Source organism: Monodon monoceros, unplaced genomic scaffold (assembly GCF_005190385.1).
Source record: "Monodon monoceros isolate NGI ecotype Baffin Bay Population unplaced genomic scaffold, NGI_Narwhal_1 Contig2623_ctg1, whole genome shotgun sequence".
NCBI classification, from domain to species: domain Eukaryota; kingdom Metazoa; phylum Chordata; class Mammalia; order Artiodactyla; family Monodontidae; genus Monodon; species Monodon monoceros.
In genome coordinates, this window is record NW_021698537.1 from 2,090 (window position 1) to 22,743 (window position 20,654).

A 20,654-nucleotide genomic window follows, 5' to 3' on the forward strand; every position below is an offset into this window, starting at 1 on the left:
TGTTCCACCCAGGCCTTCACCTAATTAGATGAGGTCCACCTACATTATGGAGGGCAATTCGCTTTACTCAAAGCCCATCCATTTAAATATTAATGTCATCCAAAAATACCCTCATGGAAACATCCAGAATAATTTCTGACCACCTATCTGGGCACTGTGGCCCAGACAAGTTCACACATAAAACTAACCATTGTAAGAGCCAAAGTGAAGGACACAGAACTTGCCTTTCTTTCAGTCTGTTGGAATCTAGGGAAGGAAAGATATCCCAGGCAGGAGTTAGGGACTGCGCTGGGGCAGGTGGGCCTTGGGAGTTTTCAAAGCCCAGTGCCAGGGGCTCCCTGCTCTGCTATATGTGAGGCTGTCCTCACCAAGCTGATGCCCCTTTCCACCCACAGGTATCGGGTAAGCTGATGCCCCTTTCCACGCACAGGTATCGGGTATAGGTACCCCCTTACACCACCAAACTCTTCGACCGACATATCATAAGAGCCTGCCCTGGGGCAAGCTCTGTGCCAGGCACAGAGGGACCAACGTGACTAGGAGTTCCTCATTGCTTCGCACAGTAGCAGGAGGCTGGACACTTGTCTTTCTGAGCCAAGGGACTCTTTGTTTCCTCCCTTCACTCCCCAGAGGAAGTAACTGATACCATTCTGTTCTACTGCACAGAAGACTCTGCAGCTCAGAGAGGCACAGAGCCTGGGCCTTGGTCACACAGCAGGGAGGTGGAGAGAACATCCATTCCCTTTCCACGCAGGCTCCTCCACAGGCCGTGACCTCCAGAGATTCCTCTGGTTTAAAGCAAATACCCCATCAATAGCCCCAGAACTATGCCACCCCTTCTGTCTGAAAGGGTATATTTTTTCAAATAAGTAATTCCTGTATGCAATAAAAAGATACACTATCTTCTGAGTGAAATACAAAGAGTTCACAGCAGCTGTGCCCCAGTTTGCATTTTCCACTGCACCTGATGGGAAGGACAGATAAAAATAATGGGATTTTTTTTCTTTTTTCTTTCACCTCCCTCTCTCCCTGGAAGGTGGAAGTGTAACAAATTGGATTGTGAGTGTGTCTGTCCTTTGTGCTTGGAGCCTGGAGCAGGGCACGGGGCTGCGGGCAGGGAGGTCAGAGCCAGCAGTTTTCCCTAGATGCCTTGCATATGAATACCTGGGTCACCTTTCCTACCTAGGTCACCTTTCTTCCTTCCCACCGCCCACCCCCTGCCTCTTGAACTCTTCTTTGACACAGCACGGGCGTGGCACACCACCCTGGAGCGCCACCAGAGCCTCCTCCGCATTATTCCATATTCAAGAACATCCACTAAGCTCTAGCTTACCTCTCTTAAATCGAGTAGCAGAGCACAGTCTGCTTTTCCCTTTAGCTCTCCGGACTTCCCTGAATAGCGACAACTAGCCAGTGCACAGCTCTTCACAGTTTACAACGACCCAAGGCTTTGAAAGCAGACAGCACCATTCAATTTAGGAATTTCTTCTTTTAAGCACCACGTTTCCTACTTCGATTATTTTGTATTTTAGAACTTGCTCTCACCATAAAATTATACTTTAATTTTTATTTTTTTAGAAGTTTATTTATTTATTTTTGGCTGTGTTGGGTCTTCGTTTCTGTGCAAGGGCTTTCTCTAGTTGTGGCAAGCGGGGGCCACTCTTCATCGTGGTGCGCGGGCCTCTCACTATCGCGGCCTCTCTTGTTGCGGAGCACAGGCTCCAGACGCACAGGCTTAGTAATTGTGGCTCACGGGCGTAGTTGCTCCGCGGCATGTGGGATCCTCCCAGACCAGGGCTCGAACCCGTGTCCCCTGCATTAGCAGGCAGATTCTCAACCACTGCGCCACCAGGGAAGCCCTATACCTTTTTAAAATAAACCATATTTAGGTGGTCCCCCCTCCCATTCCTGAGTCAGTTTCCCGACTGTTTGCAGTGACACTGATTCTGTCCCAGCTCTTTTCTGATGCCGCTCCCGCACTTCGGAGCGGCAGGTTGCCGAGGGTGTCTGGGCTGTCTGTCTCCTTGGGGCTCACCTGCCGACAGGTGTGCGGCGGTAGAGTCGTGTCTCTTCCTCCAGCCTTCTGCTCGGGACCCTGGTTTGGGAGGTCAAGAGGACCCTGTGCAGGCTGGTGAGACTCTGTTCAGCGCCCCATGGGGAGGAATGGTGGCCCGGGGTGGGAGGGCAGACAGCTGTCTCTGAAATTGGTTCCTTGTGGATCAGCGGGGTTGACTCGGCCAGTTCTAAGCAGCCTGGTGGGCGCCTCCTTCCCCCCTCATCCCTCCAGGTCAGTCCCTCCTAAAGCTTCCTTTGATGGGTCTGAGGAGAGGTGGACTGGACTGGGGGCGGGGCGGGCAGGCCTTAAGTGTCCTCAGCCTGGGGTGAGATGCTATACTTGTGTGTGTGTGTGTGTGTGTGTGCATACGTGTGTGTTCGCACACGTGTGTGCCTGTGCACCCACCTGCATATGCACACGCCACAAGGGTCAGAGCTGGTGAGGCGCCATGCTCCCCAGGGAGCTCAGAGTATGCATTTGAGGGGAGGCAGCTACCCGCCAGCATCCCAGTGTGGCCATCACGTCCCTTCCTCCATGCTCCCGACACTGGGTGGCTCACGCGCGTCGTTGGCACCGCGCTTCAGAGCTCCGAGTTGTGATGACCTCCAGGTCTGTCTTCCCAGCCTGTTTCTTTAATTTCCCAGTCGTAAAATCGGAAGAATGAGTGATAATCACTTCAGAGAGCTTTCACTTCGGGCAGTGGACGTGCCCAGTTGAGGTTCTGGAGTTCAGCTCTTCCTTTGTCCCAGGTTCTAACAGCGCGGCTCACACTTCACCTCTCACTGTCTGCCCACCGTGGAGCAGCAGCACACAGGTAGAAAAGCCTTTCACCGCTTGGAAAATAAGCCATTACTCGCTCACTTACTCTTTCCCTTCTTTCGTCTATTCACTCTTTCACTGATGTATTATTCATGTAGTAAATACTCATCACGTACTTACTGTGTCCCAGGTGCTGGGCTAGCCCTGCTGGTAGGCATCTGGCAGCATCATTTTTGTACTCCTAAGGACAAGCCATCATTCCTTGACTGCCCTGGGGGGAGCATGGCCACACTCGGTCCTGGTTTTTTCGGCTGGGGACAGAGATGGCAGACCGACCTTCATCTGCTTACATCATTACTGGACATGATTCAGAGTCAGGGCTGCTCAGTAGGGCTGCACAGGCTGCGCACTGCACAACTTCAGGCCAGTTGTGGAACAAGGAAGTCCTGTCTCTCGCTCCCGAATTGGTCACCAGCTGTCACTGCTCAGTCCCCCAGGCTGTGTGGCTTGCTCAGATCCCCCTGAGAGGTGCTACAATGCCATCAGCAAGGGTGCCAGTGCGGCTGATAAACCAGAAAGCCCCCACGGCCTCTGCAGTGAAGGAGACTCCTCTTCCCTTGCGTCCGGCCGGTAGACTTTGTGTCCAGAGCTCGGCCCCAGCTCCTCCTCTGGCCCCCAGGTGGGAAATGCAGAACACTGCCTGCCTCCTGTACCCTCACCCATGCAGCCTCTGACTTACTGGCCCTGGCACTATTCACCAGGGAAGCAGGGAGACCCACGAGGCTTTATCTTTCAGGACCCACTGTGCGACTGGGACAAAACATGCCACTGCCACATCCTTGGCCCCGGCTGGTCTTCACCGGAGTCCCTCTGTACCACATAATTCGCTCTCTCACCAGCTGGGAGACATTCTGCTTATTTTCCCCTAGCCACTCAGAAAACATGCACCCATACCAACCTGCATAAAATTTAAAACAAAAACAAACAACATGACAACAACAAACAGAATGCTGCTGACCACTTGCCCTCGTGAGGCATCTCCCCTTTCCTCTACCACCTTACCTGCCCCGAGGCCCTCACCTCCATGATCATTCCAGCTGTGCCATCAACAGCACTAAATGATGGTCAATCCCCAGAGACCTCTCAAGGCTCTTCCGCTCCGGCGAACACGCGTGGCATCCTCGTGTTTTCATTCCTGGGACAGCCTGACGCTACAAGAAGCTCTAAACAGGCAGCAGACAAGCCCAGGAGCCGGAGACAGGGACTTGGATATTAGGAGCATCTCTGTTCCCCCTAAGGGCAGGCAGCTCCCTTCCTGGGTCTGATTTTCATCTGTAGCACTGGTCATGCCAAGTACACAAGGCAGGAAGGAATCAGTCCTGGACCCCCAGCTCAGCCTTGACAGGAGGGGAACAGAGGGAGGGAGGACAATATGTGTGTCTGCGAGCTGTAGGAAAAATCCAAGGCAGGGGTTAGACAAGGACTGCGGGTAACTCACTCCAGCCCCCAACCACATGCTGCAAAACCCGGTGCTCTTGCCTGTTTCAGAATTTCAGCATCTGTGAGGCACTGAATGGGGTAGTGGCTGCCTGGAAACCAGATTCCTGGCTTCCTGGCAGGAACACATGTTGTATTTGAATTGAAAAGGCCATTTTTCCTTTCTGGTGTGTGCGTGTGAACGTGTGTGCAGGTGTAGATGTGTACGTGCCCGTGCACGAGAGCTGGCCTGTGTCTGGCATGCACCTGGGTCTCCATGTGCAAACAGTTCAGGACTGGAATGTACGTGCCTCCATCTCCATGTGATTTGTACCACGTGTGGCGATGAGGATTTGGTAGATGAGAAACAGTCTCCTGTTTTCCCATGTGGGATCTGTCAACAAGCCCGTGTGTTATAGGTGTCTGGGCCTATGAGGAGAACATGGGATGTAAGCATATACCTATGGCATCAGATAATTAGGTGTTGGATCCATCACCAAGAGGCTGTTATCCCCATCAGCTTTGTGGGGACGAGGCTGTTCTTGGGCATGAGAATAGGTTTTGCTGGTCCCTCTATACACTTTTACTCAGTCTCCCAGCCAAGGGTGGCCCACCTGCCAGCTTTCGGGTACAGGATGCACCCCTAGAACAGGAACAGGGTGCACAGTGACCGAATTTGCAGCCTTGGTCTCATTAGCTCCAAGACCTTACAATCAAGCAAAGAGTACATGACGGTGATGACACCGCCTTGCATTTGCTTAGTACTTTAAGTGCCTTCACCTGCCTTTTTCATTCAGCTAATAAGCAAAGACTTCTTGCAGATGTGGCCACCGTAAGGTCGGATCTTAACAAACGGCACCGCGAAACAGAGGAAAGCTTCAAGTGAGCTTTATTAGGGAGCGCTCCGGGGCGAGGTTCACTGGTCCGAGAGAAAGGGGCCAGAGAAGTCGCACCCGGGCAAGGGTTGGGCAAGATTTTATAGGGGAAGAAGGGAAAGGGGTGTGGTGAATCTGGGAGGGCGCAGGGTATTCCTTATTTGGTGGTCTTTTCGGGTATCCTGGGGGACCGTTCCCGCCCCTCGAACCCCCCCTGGGCCGGGTTCAAAGTCCCCAGGTCAGTTCCTGGAACTGGGTGGTCCGGAATGTCTCCAGGGCAGTTTCTGGAACTGGGTGGTCCAGAGAACTTCGGTCTGATGCAACCTGTGAATCTGATTGTGTTCCCCTGCCTCGGGCCAGTTGGCCTTACAGCCACTGCTGGGAACAGGTGGGCCACGGGGGTGACGTTATTCCTACCTCTGTCACGTAGTTTGTTGGATGAGAACCAGAACTGGAATTCAGGGCCCCCCCCCATGCTGAGAGCTTCTGCACCCCTCCTCTGGGAGTGTCTACTAGCACCTGTCTGTCCGCGGATGCACCCCTGAGAAGGTGCCATGTACGTGCCTGCACAGGGGTCCTCAGGGTCCCATGGGAGGCCCTGAGGACCTCTCTGAGATGCGACTGCTCTCCCTACAGAATGGCGACAAGGAAGCGGGGCGAGGATGATCCTGCAGGATGAAGACATCACCACCAAGATTGAGAATGACTGGAAGAGACTGAACACCCTGGCGCATTACCAGGTGAGGTGACCGTGGAGTGGAGAGGGGCTAGCAAACTGGGCAGCCAGGTCCCTGGGAGTCTCAGTCCTTGAATAGCAGGGCTGCCCTGAGGCTCTTACCAAGCCCTAAATCCACTTCTTCACCAGCACTGCATGTGCCCTTAGTGACCCAGGGAAAATGTGGCCCCCAGCCAGGAAACCCTGACCTCCTTGGAGATAGGTTGCCAGGTGCATGCTTCCCACAGGGCATAGGCACAGACCCTGTGGTACCCGGAGTTTAAGGCTGGGTGCTCCCCCAGGGAAGCATCAAGACAGAGGGTGCTGGTGAGAAGCTCTTGCCAGAGTTGCTCCAAGAGTGAACCCCAACATAGACTACGATTCTGTATTCAGATCTGTCGTGCTGCGTCAAAGGAAAGCTGACAGCCTCCTTGGTCCCCTGGTTCTCGGTGAGGCACTGATTGCCCCTGAGGACCACGTTCATCCTGGCTTGTCCTGACTTCCTGGGGTGGCAGAGTTTCTGTGCCCAGGCCCTCACCTGCCTTTTCCCGGTAGGTGCCGGATGGTTCTGTGGTGGCTTTAGTGTCCAAGCAGGTGACAGCCTACAATGCAGTGAACAACTCCACCGTCTCCAGGACCTCGGCAAGTAAATACGGTGAGTTCACTGAACCATTCTGGGGAGGAGAGGATGCCCTGAGCAGCTGTTGTCATTGCTGGCAGCACTGCTGGAAGGCAGCAGACGCCCGGGATGGGGCACGGGGGTGGGGAGTGGGTGGGGGGAGTCAGGCAGGCTGGCCACCAGAGAGGAACTCTGGCCTGGAAAGGAGGCTTCTGGTTCCGGGCAGGGGCTCTGATGCAGGCGCAGGACCTTCATCCTCAAAAACAAGAAGAAAGTCTAACCTTCCTGAGCATCCTACAGTCTCTAAGATGCTTTCACACTCGTGATAACTCTTTATCAAACGTCAGGTTCATAATAATCAGTGAATTAAATAATTATTATTTCCCCCTCTTATGCAGATTAGCAAATTATAACTCAGATGCACAGAGGCTAGATGACGTGTAAAGGTCACACGCTATGAAGCAGTGGAGGGAAGGTACAGACCCTGGTCTCTGCTCCTCGGGGTTGGGAAAAGGGCACAGGATGTGGGCTGGAAGCCTGGAGTGCCTTCTTACCAGCAAAAACAGGGATTGCAAAAACTACCAAATTCACGGGATGGTTCTGGAAAATATATATAAGACAACATAGAACGGTGCCCGCACACAGTGGGGCTTGCCTCTTCTTTTCCTGCTCAACACTCATCTCACCACACCTCACATTTCAGCAATTAAGTGGGAGGAACTGGTCCAGGCGAGAGGGGCGGATGAAGGTACACAAGTGACAGGGCGATCACTAAGCTGGTCAGCCGTCGTTTGGGGAGACAGGATCCCTGCTCTTTCATTGGTACCCAGCTGGCTGCACAGAGCACACCCTGAGACTTGAGAGCTCTCATGAGGAAAGCGTAAAAAAGGACAAGCTTCTATTTTTACAAATTGAGTAACAAGGGCTGGAGATGCAAGTGCAGGAGGGAGGGGAATCCGAGTGGGTGGAGGAGCCACAGAGAGTTTCCGGAGGTGGTGGGAGAATGCCCCAGATTCAGGAATGGACGGAAGCGAGGCAAGGTGACAGCGCCTGCAAATGCAGGAAGGATCGGAGTTGGCCTTGGGTGGAGCCGAGGTGTGTCGTGAGTGATGGGCCGGAAGGCTGGGTGGCCTTACCCGCGTGGGGTCCTTGCATTGGCAGAAAACATGATCCGGTACACGGGCAGCCCTGACAGCCTCCGCTCACGCACACCCATGATCACCCCTGACCTGGAGAGTGGCGTCAAGATGTGGCACCTGGTGAAGAACCACGAGCACGGGGACCAGAAGGAGGGTGACCGGGGGAGCAAGATGGTGTCTGAAATCTATCTGACACGACTGCTGGCCACTAAGGTATGGGACTTCAGACAGGTTGCGGGGCACCTGTGGGTTATGGGATGGGACTGCCTCACCTCACAGAAATGCCAGAGCTGGCAAATCCCTAGCATCTCTGCTGGTGCCCCCTCTCTCATCCATTCACGCACGCGCTGCTGGTCAGTGCCGGTCTCTTTCCCAGCACAGAGCCTCAGAATCCTTCTCAACCCAGTGCTGCAGCCAACCCCACCCATACATCCGTGCTGGCATGCCGTCAGAAGTTTTGATTCCGTCCCTTCTCTTGCCCTCGCTCAAATAGAGAGACACTAATCACGTGTATTCATAGTCTTCTGCCACGCCTAACGGAAGAATGACTGCTTCTCTGGGGTGTCGTGATGGGAATTGGGGCTCCATCAGTGACTTTCCAGGCACCATTTCTAATCCTGGTTCACGGATCCAGTATGGGTGGGGTTGGCTGCAGCAGTGGGTTGAGAAGGATTCTGAGGCTCTGTGCTGGGAAAGAGACCGGCACTGACCAGCAGCATGCGCGTGAGTGGATGAGAGAGGGGGCACCAGCAGAGATGCTAGGGATTTGCCAGCTGTGGCGTTTCTCTGAGGTGACGCAGTCCCATCCCAGTTAGTCCCTCACTCCCGAGACTGGCCTCGGCTCTGCTCTCTGCAGAGGCAAATGAGTAACTGTGCATTAGCCGGCGTGAATAACGCCTAAACAGAACCAGCAGATTGTGTTTGTCTGCTCTGACCGAGTGAGCTGTTCATTAGCATTTGTGAAAAGTGCTAAAATAACACCATCAAAGGGTGTTAAACCAAACCGAGTTGTTGGCAGAGGAAGGCTTCCTTAGGTCCAGTTATCGGTGTTATATCTATTTTCTACGTGCCGGGGAAATGTAAAGCTGCTCGAGACAGATGCAGGCAGGCAGGGGGAGGGTGCAGATTTCACATATGCACTTGCAGGATTTCACCCAAGCAGGCGTGGCTGTGCGCTGTCCTCCCTTCCGCCCGCCATCTGGGAGGCCAGTCGATCTCAAAACCCAGCCTCAGGGCTTCCCTGGTGGTGCAGTGGTTGAGAGTCCGCCTGCTGATGCAGGGGACATGGGTTCATGCCCCGGTCCGGGGGGATCCCACATGCCGCGGAGCGGCTGGGCCCGTGAGCCATGGCCGCTGAGCCTGCGCGTCTGGCACCTGTGCTCCGCAACGGGAGAGGCCACAACAGTGAGAGGCCTGCGTACCGCAAAAAAAAAACAAAAACAAAGCCTCAGAGCTCACGGGGCAGGCGAGCTGTGTCTGAACCTGCGCCCTTCTCCGCAGGGCACACTGCAGAAGTTTGTGGACGACCTCTTCGAGACCATCTTCAGCACGGCGCACCGCGGCTCCGCCCTGCCCCTGGCGATCAAGTACATGTTTGACTTTCTGGATGAGCAGGCAGACAAACACGGCATCCACGACCCGCACGTCCGCCACACCTGGAAGAGCAACTGGTGAGTGAGGGGCGAGCAGAGGATGAATCAGGAGAGGCCAGCCCGGAGTCCATGAGCTCAGGCGGGCCTCAGGCCTTGCAGAGGGGGAGAGGGGCTGGGGTCCACCTCCCCAGCAGGGACTCTAAGCAGGCGCTCTCCTGGGGCCTTCACCTCCTCCCCGATTATTTTGTGTACCCACTTCCCTTCCCTCTAGTCAAATCATCCTTCTTTCCTATCAATCAGTCAGTAACCATTTAACCAACTAAATGAGCAAAAATGGACATGCCAGATGTGGCAGCCAGGTGGCTCTCACATCCAGGTCCCTCCCCTGTGCCTGACACTATGTTAGACCCTGAGGCTTCTGCCCTCCGTGGGCTGACAGTCACGGGTAAGAGACAGGAGGGCAGCTGTTCGGACAGAGAGGCACATGCGACAGGAGGGGATGCATGTGTGCAGCTAGCTGGATTGTAGAGGGGCAGCATCTCACAGCAACTCTTAAGTGGAGCCTGAAGCACGTCTAGGAGTGACCTAGGTGAACGAGGAGAGTTTCCATTCTATTCAAGAAGTGGTCTTCCCTTTCCACAAACCCCCTTCCCAAACTCCCTTTGGGGAAGGGACCGTCCCATAACTACTGTGTCTTTGAGACAAGGGGATCCTCTAAGTCCTAAATGACCCTCTAGGTGTCTCACCGTGGTCCCCTCTCTCCTTTAGCATATATATCATCCTTTCCCTTCATTTGTGTGTCAGTTGTGTTTTTGTCTGAGACTGCAAGGTCAGACATCAGTATTCAGCTCTTGTGATGGAACCTTGCAGAAAGCTGGGACTCAATAAATATTGATGAAGATGCAGGGCCAAGACGGTCTCTTCTTGAGAGTTCTACCTGGGATAAAGCTGCCTTATATTTGGCCCCTTCAGTTCCAGAATCCCTTCCCAGTAGTTTTACACGGTCCCTGTCCTGGGGTGCTCTTCCCTAGAACATTCTTGCAAAGCAGCACGAGCCTGCTGCCCAGCACCCACCAACTGCTAACTGCTAGGAGTGACGTGGTACTAGGGCTCAGCCAGGTGCCTTGACAACCAGCCCCAAGCCCCAAACCAAAACCTAGATTTAGGCAGGAGTCAGCCTGTGGCACTGAAACGTTATTTAATGTAGGATGCTCTGGCTCCTCCTCTCTTTCACCTGAAGCATAGCGCATCGCTACTAAAATTGGGAAATCAGGCAGGTACAGCGCTTTGGGCCATAGAGCTGAAGAGTAGGGTTTGCTCCCACAGTAGTTCTGGGTGAGAGAGGATCTTGCACCGTGGAGCTCTTGCAAATCTCTCTGAAATAAGACTCTTAGACTCTGGATTCCCCATCCAGCCCAGTACACTGGGTGAAGGCTGTTCTCGCCTCTGAAAGGCCTGCAGGTCTTGTCCCTCCCAGTGCCTGCCTCTAGGTAAGATTGCATTGCATTCTGCCCATCTTTTTAGCATGACTCTGCAGAGCTGTTCCAAGGGCATGCCCCTGATCTACCCAGTCTGCTTCTCTCCGCCACCAGGTCTTCCTACTTACCACCCCAGTTAACTGTCTGCAGCCTTCAGAATTCAAGGAATGCCCTGCCCAGACCTTATCCAGGTGCTGGGAGAGCTGGTATTTCCAAAACATCCCCCCTTGTTCTTGTAGCCCTTTACAAGTACATCCCCCTGAAATGGTATCGAAACCATTTGTTTTCAGCTCATACCTCCCGCTGGGGTAAGGTAAGGGCACCTCCAACGATGAGATGCCATAAAGTTCTTGGAGGGAGGGCAGAACCTTCCTTCCTGCCCGCTCTTCCAAGTGCCAGGTGTTACCGCAACAAGCTCCAGTGTCAGGGAAGGAAAGCCCAGGCAGTAGACAGCGGTACCAGCCCTCACCAGAGGACACACTCCCCTGACCCTGATCGTGGCCGCCTGGGCAAGACGAAGTTAGTCCAGGAATTATGAAGTCTGCATATTGACTTAAGAGTTAGTTGTCCCTGATTGAAAAGAGATTGTTTCTTTATTCCTAGCCAAAGTTGTTAGCTCACCCTCTCCCCTACTACCTTCCTCCACATTCCCCTGCCTTTTCTCTTTTAAATAAACCTCCTACTCATTTAGCCTGAGTGGCTGCAATCAACCAGAGATTAGTGCCACCGCTAATGTTAATAATATGCAAAAACTTCATTAGGCAGGAGCTGCTGTGGTTTCCCTGTTCGATTTGCCTGTCAGCACAGCTGGCTGAAGGAAGGGGAATGTTGGGGGGAAACAACCATGCAGCAAATATGGGCTCCCAGAGTCCCTTTCCAGGTGGGACTTCCGGAAACGGGAAGATGTAGACCGGAGATTTCATCAGCTGGGCAGCCGGGAGTCCTTCATCCGGGGCTCTGAGCCCAGCTCTCATGGTCTCCCCTGGGCAGTTGCAGTGACCCTGACTTTCCCCTGAGTGTCAGAACTTTCTGTACCGTCCCTTTATTTCCTCTTCTGGATTTCCCAGGATGAAACAAGTACATCTTACCATTGTTAGACCTCGGTGCTGCCTGCACGGCACACTTTGTGGGAACGTAATAAATACTTGTTGACTGACTGGCAGTCTTGAATATGAGGCCCTACTGTATTTTAGCCTTTGTTGTATGTACGTGCTGGCTGCTGAGAGATACAACAAATATAGAAATCTTGTTCTTGCTGGATTGAAATCATGTAATTCAAAAGAGTTTAAGTTGTAAGAGGCAAGCCAAACACACGCAAACATTGTAACTATTATTACCAACCTTGAGGACAGCAACCAAGCCACAGTAAAGCATCAGGGCACATAGCAGGAGGTGACGGTGCGCAGGCAGAGGGAGGGAGATGCACGGTCCCTTGCTGGGTGCCACCCCGTTTCCTGACCTGCGTCTCCACAGGCTGGATGGAAGCCACGGGATCTGAGAGCCAGCAGAGTATAGTCAAAAGGGGCAGGCGGGCAGGCTTTGCCCGCTGCCTCGGGACCCTTTCTAGCAACAGACAGGTGGCTCCGTTAGCAGACGGCGCTGCAGGTTTCATCTCCGCTTTGTCTTTGGCTCACTCCCCTTCGGCAGTACCTTCCTCTTCTCTTCCTTCAGCTTTTCATCTGCATCTCTAATACTGAGACCATTAAGTGTCCTCCTCTCTGGGAAGACTTTCCAGATAACGCCCCTCTGGGTAGACTTGCTCACACCTCCCTGGCTCCCACACTGGACCCCACCCATCCTTCAGGTCCAACACCCAAAGTTCGTGATTGCACATCTGACATCACCACGAGCCCAGTGGTATGCAGACTTCTGCAGGACAGGGGATGGGTCTTATTCACACTGGACCCCCAGTTGCTAGCATAGCTCCTGGTATACAGCAGGTGCTAACTGGAAGAAAGTGAGGGGAAGGAGGGAACACAACGGGGCAGGTGAGAGGCCGGGAGTGGGGTCTGTTCAGCCTGCCCGCTTAGGGATGGGAATCAGTTAGCTCCACTTGAACTGTTCAGTGCCAGGGCTCTCACCATGTAGGAATAAGCCCATACGACCAGGCAGGAAGGGCGTGGCTTCTTCCAGTCATACAGTAGAGGGCAGAGAATAAGACACAAAGCCCAGGTTCCAGGCTATTTAAGGTTTGCCAACCAGACATGCCTTGTATCTGTGGCATAGGGGGCAGACAGTGGAATAGAGAGTCAGAAATTCCATTTTCTAGTACCTGTCATGGCTGCCTCGGACCCCAAAGCCTTGTGTTCTCAGGGCAGATGGTGAGTCCTGTGGTCCAGGCTGGGTGTCGAGCCCTCCAGTGCCCATCAACGCCGTGTCTCTGAACAGATTGTTCAACCTTGCTGATCTCCACGTCCCCGGAAAGTGAACTGATGACATAGAGAAGGCCCCTCAGAACCCTTGCTTCCCAGCCTTTTCTCTTTCTCCAGGGAACTCTCTAGGTCAATGTACAGTGCCCCCTGCCCCCCAGCTCCCTTGACCATCTGCCTCTTCCCCCCACACAGCCTGCCCCTGAGGTTTTGGGTCAACATGATCAAGAACCCCCAGTTTGTGTTTGACATCCACAAGAGCAGCATCACTGACGCCTGCCTGTCGGTGGTGGCCCAGACCTTCATGGACTCCTGTTCCACGTCGGAGCACCGGCTGGGCAAGGACTCCCCCTCCAACAAGCTGCTCTACGCCAAGGACATCCCTAGCTACAAGAACTGGGTGGAGAGGTGAGTGCTGGGCCGGGGAGCCCAGGTAGGCCCTGGGCCGCAGCAGGCAACTTCCTTGGTGGATGTGGGACCCCTTCCTTCCCCTCCACAATGGGCAGGGCTTGCAGACTGGTCCCGCACGAAGCCCCAGCCTGCAGTGGTGACACCCACAGTCCACGGACCCAGTACTGTCAGCTGAAACAAGAATGGGACATGGCTAGAAGTTGCCACTGCGCTCTGCTCCCCTGCATGGAGGGCCCAGCTCTTTCTAGGCCCAGAAAGGAAATAGAGTTCCCTGCTCTGATGCCCACTAAAAAACGAAAAAAAAAAAAAGAAAGACTCCAAGGGACCGAACAGCATCCTGCCACAGGCGGGCTGGAGGCCTGTCCCCATCTGCCCCTGTCCATCTGGCAGTTCTTCCAGTGTCCTGTGGGGACGTCCTTGTCACACCGAACAGCTTCGCACAGTCCCAGTCCCCTGACTCTCAGCACGATGAACTCTTGATGCCCGGGCCCTTACGGTGCCTTCCCAGCCATAGTGGCCCTAACCTAATCCAGTCTCAGCCATGCACCTGTGATGGGAGGGCCACCTGTGCGCTGTGCAGCTGGGTTCCTCTGGGTACAAAGCTAACTCACGGTAAAGAACATTCATGGCTTGTCTGGGCTGTATCAGCTCCATATGCCAGGCGCCTGAGCTAAACAACCAGCTGAAAGTCTATTTATTTATTCATCACAGTAGCTCCGGAATATAAGAGGACAGGCTTTATAAGCTCATTTTGTGCCCATGAAGGTGAAGAACTATACATACAGAGTGGTTGAGTAATCCGTCCAAGATGACTTAAGTGGCCAAGAGAAAAGCAGATCCCCAAATTCAGCTGACTCCCAAAGCTCTTTTCTACAGTTTATGATACTTTTAGACAGGGCTTTTGCCAACCCATATGGTGTCTGTGTGAATTAAGGCAGGTGCCCCTTCCTACCAGACGATGTGGCCCCATGCCAGGATGCCTGGTTTGTTGAGTGACAGGCTAGCCGTCAGTCCTAGCTCACCCTCTCAACCAAGCACCTTTGTGCAGTGAACAACCTGCACACCTCTACATGGCGGTCTTGATTTTAGAGTCCCTCTCTCTTCTAAGTAGCTGAAAGATAGGAAACCTGGATGGAAACTCAGATTTGGTGCTTTTTTGAAGAGACAGAGACCAGAAATTGTTCTTGACTGAGACAAAATGAACAATATTGTTTCACCCATGGAAGAGAGACAGTCTCCATCTTTATAGTTGAAAATTGCCTTCCCTTTTTACAGAGGGAATAACCGAGAGTGGGGTGGGATCCTGGCCACCCCAGTAGCATGGTTCTGCTGGAAGAATTGCATTCTGTTTTCCCCCTCCCTCTGTTCTTTGATATCTCCCTCACCCCTTCCTGCTGGTACATGTGGTGGGCTTCCAGCCTCGGCTGTCAGAGAGACAGCTCACTTTTTTGTCCTCGTACCTGATTATGTCTGAGTTACCAAAGAGGCTCTTACCTCCCCCTGCGTCGACAGTGGCTCATTCTTCTGACAACAGAGCCGCCAGGAGGAGCAGGCTCTCCTGTGTGGTCAGCTGGCTCTTCAGCAAAGAGAGAGAAGAAAGAGGCAGCAGCTGGGCTCTGGTCATCCCTGTCCCGGTGCAGTGTCACTGCAATGGGACCTTGGGCAGGGAGGGAGAAAGCCGGGATGTGAAGGGCTGGGAGCATTTATGAAACAACTGTGTAGAGGATACTTCCCCAGAATGGCCCGGTTAGTCAGAGGTGAGAATAACGCACATGCCGGGCTAATGGTCTCCCTTTCACTTGGTGCTAAATGAGATTTGTGCCACACAGCTGCTATAGCTCACAAGTAACCCCAGTCCATTTGGTTATTTTTAGGAGTGCCTTGATGGTCTCCACTTCTTATCCCGCCCGTTTCTTAACAACCAAAGGCACTCTCAGGAAAGTCATCTCTCACTTGCTTGGGGTCCCAAATCATTTCTCCTCCCCTTCTGGGATGAGGGTACAAAGACAGAGGGGTTGGGAAATAGCACAGCTAGGTCTGGAGATCAAGCCTAGAGTGCTTCCTCCCTCGGTGGTGAGGGGATCAGTTCCAGTCTCCCTTCCCGAGGAGGCTGGCCTCTGAGCTTGTCTGCTGCTGGGAAATGAAGGCCAGCAGCACAGAGCTTGCTCAGGACCCACAGCCAGCCTGCTCGCCCACCTTGGCCTGCCGAGGGCACGGGCAGCCTCCAGTTCAGAAGAACGATGGTAGAAGGCCCTTTTCTTGTGGCCAGGGCTTGCCCACTTCTGATTTCGATGTTCGGTTGCTGTGAGCCTGCAGACAGCGCACACAGGGCCCAGGCTCACTGCCTCGGTGCCGTAGAGCGTGCCCTGCGCACATCTGGGGGAGGGCCTGCTGTCCTCACGGCTGAGAAACAGGGTTTATCCTGGTGGCCCTCTCTATAGGGGGGTGGGAAGCATACGGCTTCAGGAGTCCTCACTAACTCTGTTGGTTGAGCAGCCCAAGTCACTCTAGCATACCTAAGCAGGCTTTACCTCCTCGAAGTTCTTCATCTACCCATCCCCCCACCATCCCCTCCCATTCTCCCACTCATCCTCCCACCCCACATCCCTCCCATCCTTCTGCTTGTCCTCTCATCCATCCTCCATCCCATTCCCGCCTCCACATACCTTGCAATGCTTGTGGTTGGTGGCCTCACTGCAGACTCCCAGTCTTTGCTGCCTCCGTTCCAAGTATTAGGGGTTTTGCTTACGGCCACATCTAGTGAAAGGGAGAAGAATCTCTTGGTTCCGTGGTAGCAACCAACTGCTACCCTCATCTTAGCCAGCAGAACTCAACAGTGTTGTCACCAGACTGGTGTGTCATGAGCAGCAGAAATCTCTGTTTCTCTGTCAACAGCAGCACGCGTTTCACGTTAGAGTGGTTGCCTCTCACTTTAAGTTGGAGTTAACCCCGCGGCAACCGCAGCCTCCCCTACCTGCAGCCACAGGTTTTCCACGTAGCAGTGAATAGAACGGAGCCACAGATGGGCCCCTGGGAATCGGACCGGGGCATGCCACTCGCTGGGATGCCATCTCTCACCTGTGTCACACACGAAACAGGCTAAGAATCTTGAATATTTAAAAACGCCTCCTAAAGAAGCCATCCATTCCAAATATAAAACTTGTGACAGTTCACCCTGGGAGCAATACTGGAGGTGAAGTATGGACATCTTATTAACTTACTCATTCATCCATGGGTCATTTACGGTGTCCATCGTGGGCGCACTGGACGCTGGGGATGGATTAGACTTGATCCTTCCCTTGTGGCCCTCATCATGGTCAAGGAGGACACACAGACAGGCCCTCAGCAAGCCCCATCAGCTGTGGGGACTCAGGGAGCAACGTCCTGATTCTGCTGGGCCTGGGGAGGTCAGTGAATGAACACAGAGGAAAAGACTTTTATGCAGGAACTTGAAAAGTAAGTATCTATACATCAGAGCCTTGGGCTCTAAATGTCCTTCACGTCTGCACCTTCATCCTTGAGGTGTTTGAAGGGATGAGGATACTTTGTTCTTGTCTAAGAGTCCAGGGCATTGGAGACCACCTTCTCAATCACTGGGGCCATCCTAAAGGCAGAGATGGGGTGCCCACCATCACACACTGGGTGCATCTCACAGAAGCACATGAATGTAAAACACTGCAGACTGGGCAACAGCAGAGAATCCAGCTCTCTGGGGCCCTGCAGCTCCTGAGGACCAGCATCAGGACCACAGTGGGGCTGGCATCCCACCTGGTTCCCTTCTGGAGAAGGGCTCGCCTGCAGGAGGACATCCCATGGGAGCAAGTTCAAGCACAGGAGCCCAGGCTGACCTTTCCTTTCCTCACGGCACAGCTAGCTGATAAGAGCACTCGTGTGAAGTTCATTAATGGGACATAATTGCATTCTTCACAATCAATAAGGCTGCTCAGTGGCAGAGCCCAGCGCAAAGCCCCAGCACAGCAGGCGCTCGAGAGGAAGCAGTTGTGTACACAGTGCAGCGATGCCGGAGCAGCAGGGCCACTGCCAGGCTCGAGGGGTGCTGGCCAGGGAGTGGGGCTGGGCAGAGCCCTGGAGAGGAGCAGGGAGAGGTCGAGGCAAGGGCAGCAGAGACCTGCAGGGGGGGTGGGCCCACTTAGCTCCAGGCAGGGCTTGGGGTGAGGATGGGCCGAATGTCAGCAGACCTCAAGCCCCACACTCCTCTAGGACATCAGACCGCCCAGAGCCACTCAGCTCAGCCATTTAGAACTTGCTGAAGGTGAGGACATGCGGTCGATCCACTCGTAGGCTTGTGTGTGGCACCGACGTGCGCTGGCCCCATCCAGCGCCCTCTGCACACAGGCAGCAGAGGAGGGGCGGGTTGCCCCGTGCAGACCTGACCTCACTATGAGGGGGAATCACGCAGAGCACGTCCAGGCCGTCTGCCCCCATGACTGCAGGTGAGGAGTTAGACCCCTGCCCTCCCACACTCCCCTCTCAACCCCACCTCACACCCTCTCCCTCTCTTTCTCACACAGACTCATTTTCTGTATATCCTCTTTGGAGCAAAGGACTGGGCTTTTAGTGCGGTAAAAGCAGGCCATTGCGAAGGGACAGAGTGCCGGGCGACTGCTGTTTCCCATGAAGACAGTGGTCCCTAACCTGGGCTCTGAGGCCCCTCACAACCATTAAGGTCGCAGTAGTAGGCCTCATGCTATTTGCAGAAAGCCTGACAGAGCCGTCCACCTACCTGTAAGGTTTCAGGAGCAAGTAATGGGAAGGGCAGGAGTCTTTGCTCCTGATGACGATCACGTCCCATCGGGATCCTGGGGTTTTCCTCGCGGTCAGTAGGTCTGGCTGTCCGTGGTGACACAGTGAAACTGTCTGGAGGAAACTCTGGGCCCAGCCATGTTGCCAGAGCTGCGTCTGGCTGCTGGCCATGACACAGAAGCGAGAGGCTCGTTTGTTCCTGTTTCCTCCCCCCATACGACCTGTGGATGTGACCCTTTGCCGGACAAATGTATTTGCTCACTAGGCATGGAGTCGCGAGGGGACGATGGCACAAATCTCCTTAGGAGTGGCGAGGTTGGGGCCACCACTGACGCCCTGGTTCTCTGCTATCAAAGGGAACATTGCATTTATTCCCTTCCAGAAATAGAGGCAATGCATCGAGTCTCTCCTTGGAACTTGAACACCTGGGATGTCATTACCTGGAACCCTGGGGACCCTAAAGATGTTTTGGGGTGGGAGTCAGGCCTGGAAGAGAGTGGGCTCTTCTGGGATGGAAAAGAGGAACCAAAATGAAACAGGACAAGGAGCTGAGGGGCCCAAGGGCTCTGGAGACGAGGGAGGGCGAGGGAAGAGAGGACCCCACACTGAAATAACATTGTGAAGAAAGGAAGTCCAAATGAGCCGGAGGCAGGACAGCCTCCATGCAGGGCTGTGGCTCCAGTAGGGCGGCCAGCCCACCCCTTGCCAATCCTTGCCGGCCTGGGGATGCCCTGGCGCAAACTGACCTGTCGTTCACGCAGGCCCTTGAGCATGATGCTGGAGTAGCACACGAGTGCCACCTCTGATAGTCTGCCACCCAACTCCTGGGCACCTAGGGGCAGAGGTGAAGGTGGGCACAGGACTGAGAGATTCATGGTCAGCATGGTAAGGGATGCAGAGGGAGAGATGCAGGGCTGAGGTCCAGGGTGAGAATGAACCAGAGCCTCTGAGAATACTCCCTCCACTCACCTGATCAAGCCTTGAGTTCTGGGAACCCAAGGCCTGTCATTGTCACCTGCACCTTCCCAGGTGAGAGTGAGTGACTCTCTGAAAACTTTGTTCCCCAGCTGCCTCACTTGCCTCACCCTAGTCCCCACCCTGGTGACTGTCCCCGCCACCCTCCTCTGTTCTAAGCTCCCAGGCTCACTCTCCCCACCAATGAAGCGGCGGGCATTCACCGTGGGCTGAGCTGGGACACCACAAGGACTCCTGGGTGTGCTGCCCCACGGCCCTGATGCTCCCCCGCCTTTGCAGGTGCCTGGTCTCTTTCCCGTAGCCCACAGCCGAAAGCACCTGTCTTGGGGGGCACCAGGGCCCTTCAGTTCCTCATTAGGAAACGACACAACTCCCCTCTAGTGGGAGAGCTGGGGGTTGCTGCATAAAATGTCAAACTTCAGAAATTAAAAATGTAAATGTTGGCATCTAATTAACCAGTTGACAGGAGTGCACAGCTGCAGGTGACAATGACTGATTGCCTTCTGCCAGCCTCTCCCCGCAAGCGGCCCCCAGCCCCACCCTTCTCCTGGCTAACCTCAGAGAGGGGGGGCATCAGGGCAGGGCAACTGCCTAGAAGAGCCTTCAGGCCCCATGGAGGGGATGTCTTGCGTCTGTGGGAGGGGGAGTTAGAAGGACACACAAGGCAGACTGGACCACTCTTCCAGGAGCCGGGAGCAAAGCCAGTGCAGGCGATAGTCGCTCCTTCCTCCTGTCCCCACCCTGTCCACCCTCTGATAGTGTCTGGGTCACCCTCCGAACCCGCTGGCCCCAGACCCGGCGCTGGGAGTTTCCATCTCTCCTCTGCCCCGCACACACGGTTCCTCACTCTCGTGCCTCGGCAGGTATTACTCGGACATCGGGAAGATGCCGGCCATCAGTGACCAGGACATGAATGCGTACCTGGCTGAGCAGTCCCGGATGCACATGAACGAGTTCAACACCATGAGCGCGCTCTCCGAGATCTTCTCCTACGTGGGCAAGTACAGCGAGGAGGTGAGCCCTGCCCTGCTCGGGGCCCGCTGGGAAGGACTGGGGCAGAGACCCAGAAATCCCTGCCCGGAGCAGCCTGTCAGACACACCCCCTCCCCCACGTCTGCTGGGGAAACTCTACCACCCAGGACTTGAGGGCTGTGCTCTAAAGACAGGGATGCTAGAAACATACCAGTCTTATCAGTTCTACATTAATCCCTGTTCTTTTCAGATATATAGATCAAGTATCTCTTTTGTTTTTTTCTCTTTATTTTTTCTTTCCTGCTGTTCCCTCTCCTTGATTTTTTCCCTTTCTCTCTCTGATCTAATTATCTTTAAGCAAATAGTTCCCCACTTCCATGGGCAGGTCATAAGGAAAAGAAAAGAAAAGAATAGAATAGAATAGAATAGAATAGAATAGAATAGAATAGAATAG

The 20,654-nt window shown here is 54.0% G+C and overlaps 1 protein-coding gene across 1 annotated transcript; it reads left to right on the forward strand.

Annotated features, from left to right (window-relative positions):
• Nucleotides 1–395: 395 nt before the first annotated feature.
• On the forward strand, nt 396–20,242 carry LOC114897693 (plexin-A4-like; the record flags this gene model as incomplete). Its single annotated transcript, XM_029226735.1, has 7 exons — nt 396–402; nt 5,782–5,906; nt 6,437–6,536; nt 7,662–7,852; nt 9,140–9,309; nt 13,274–13,486; nt 20,092–20,242. Coding segments are annotated over 7 exons (957 nt in total), but the record flags the coding sequence as incomplete, so codon positions are not given.
• Nucleotides 20,243–20,654: the final 412 nt, after the last annotated feature.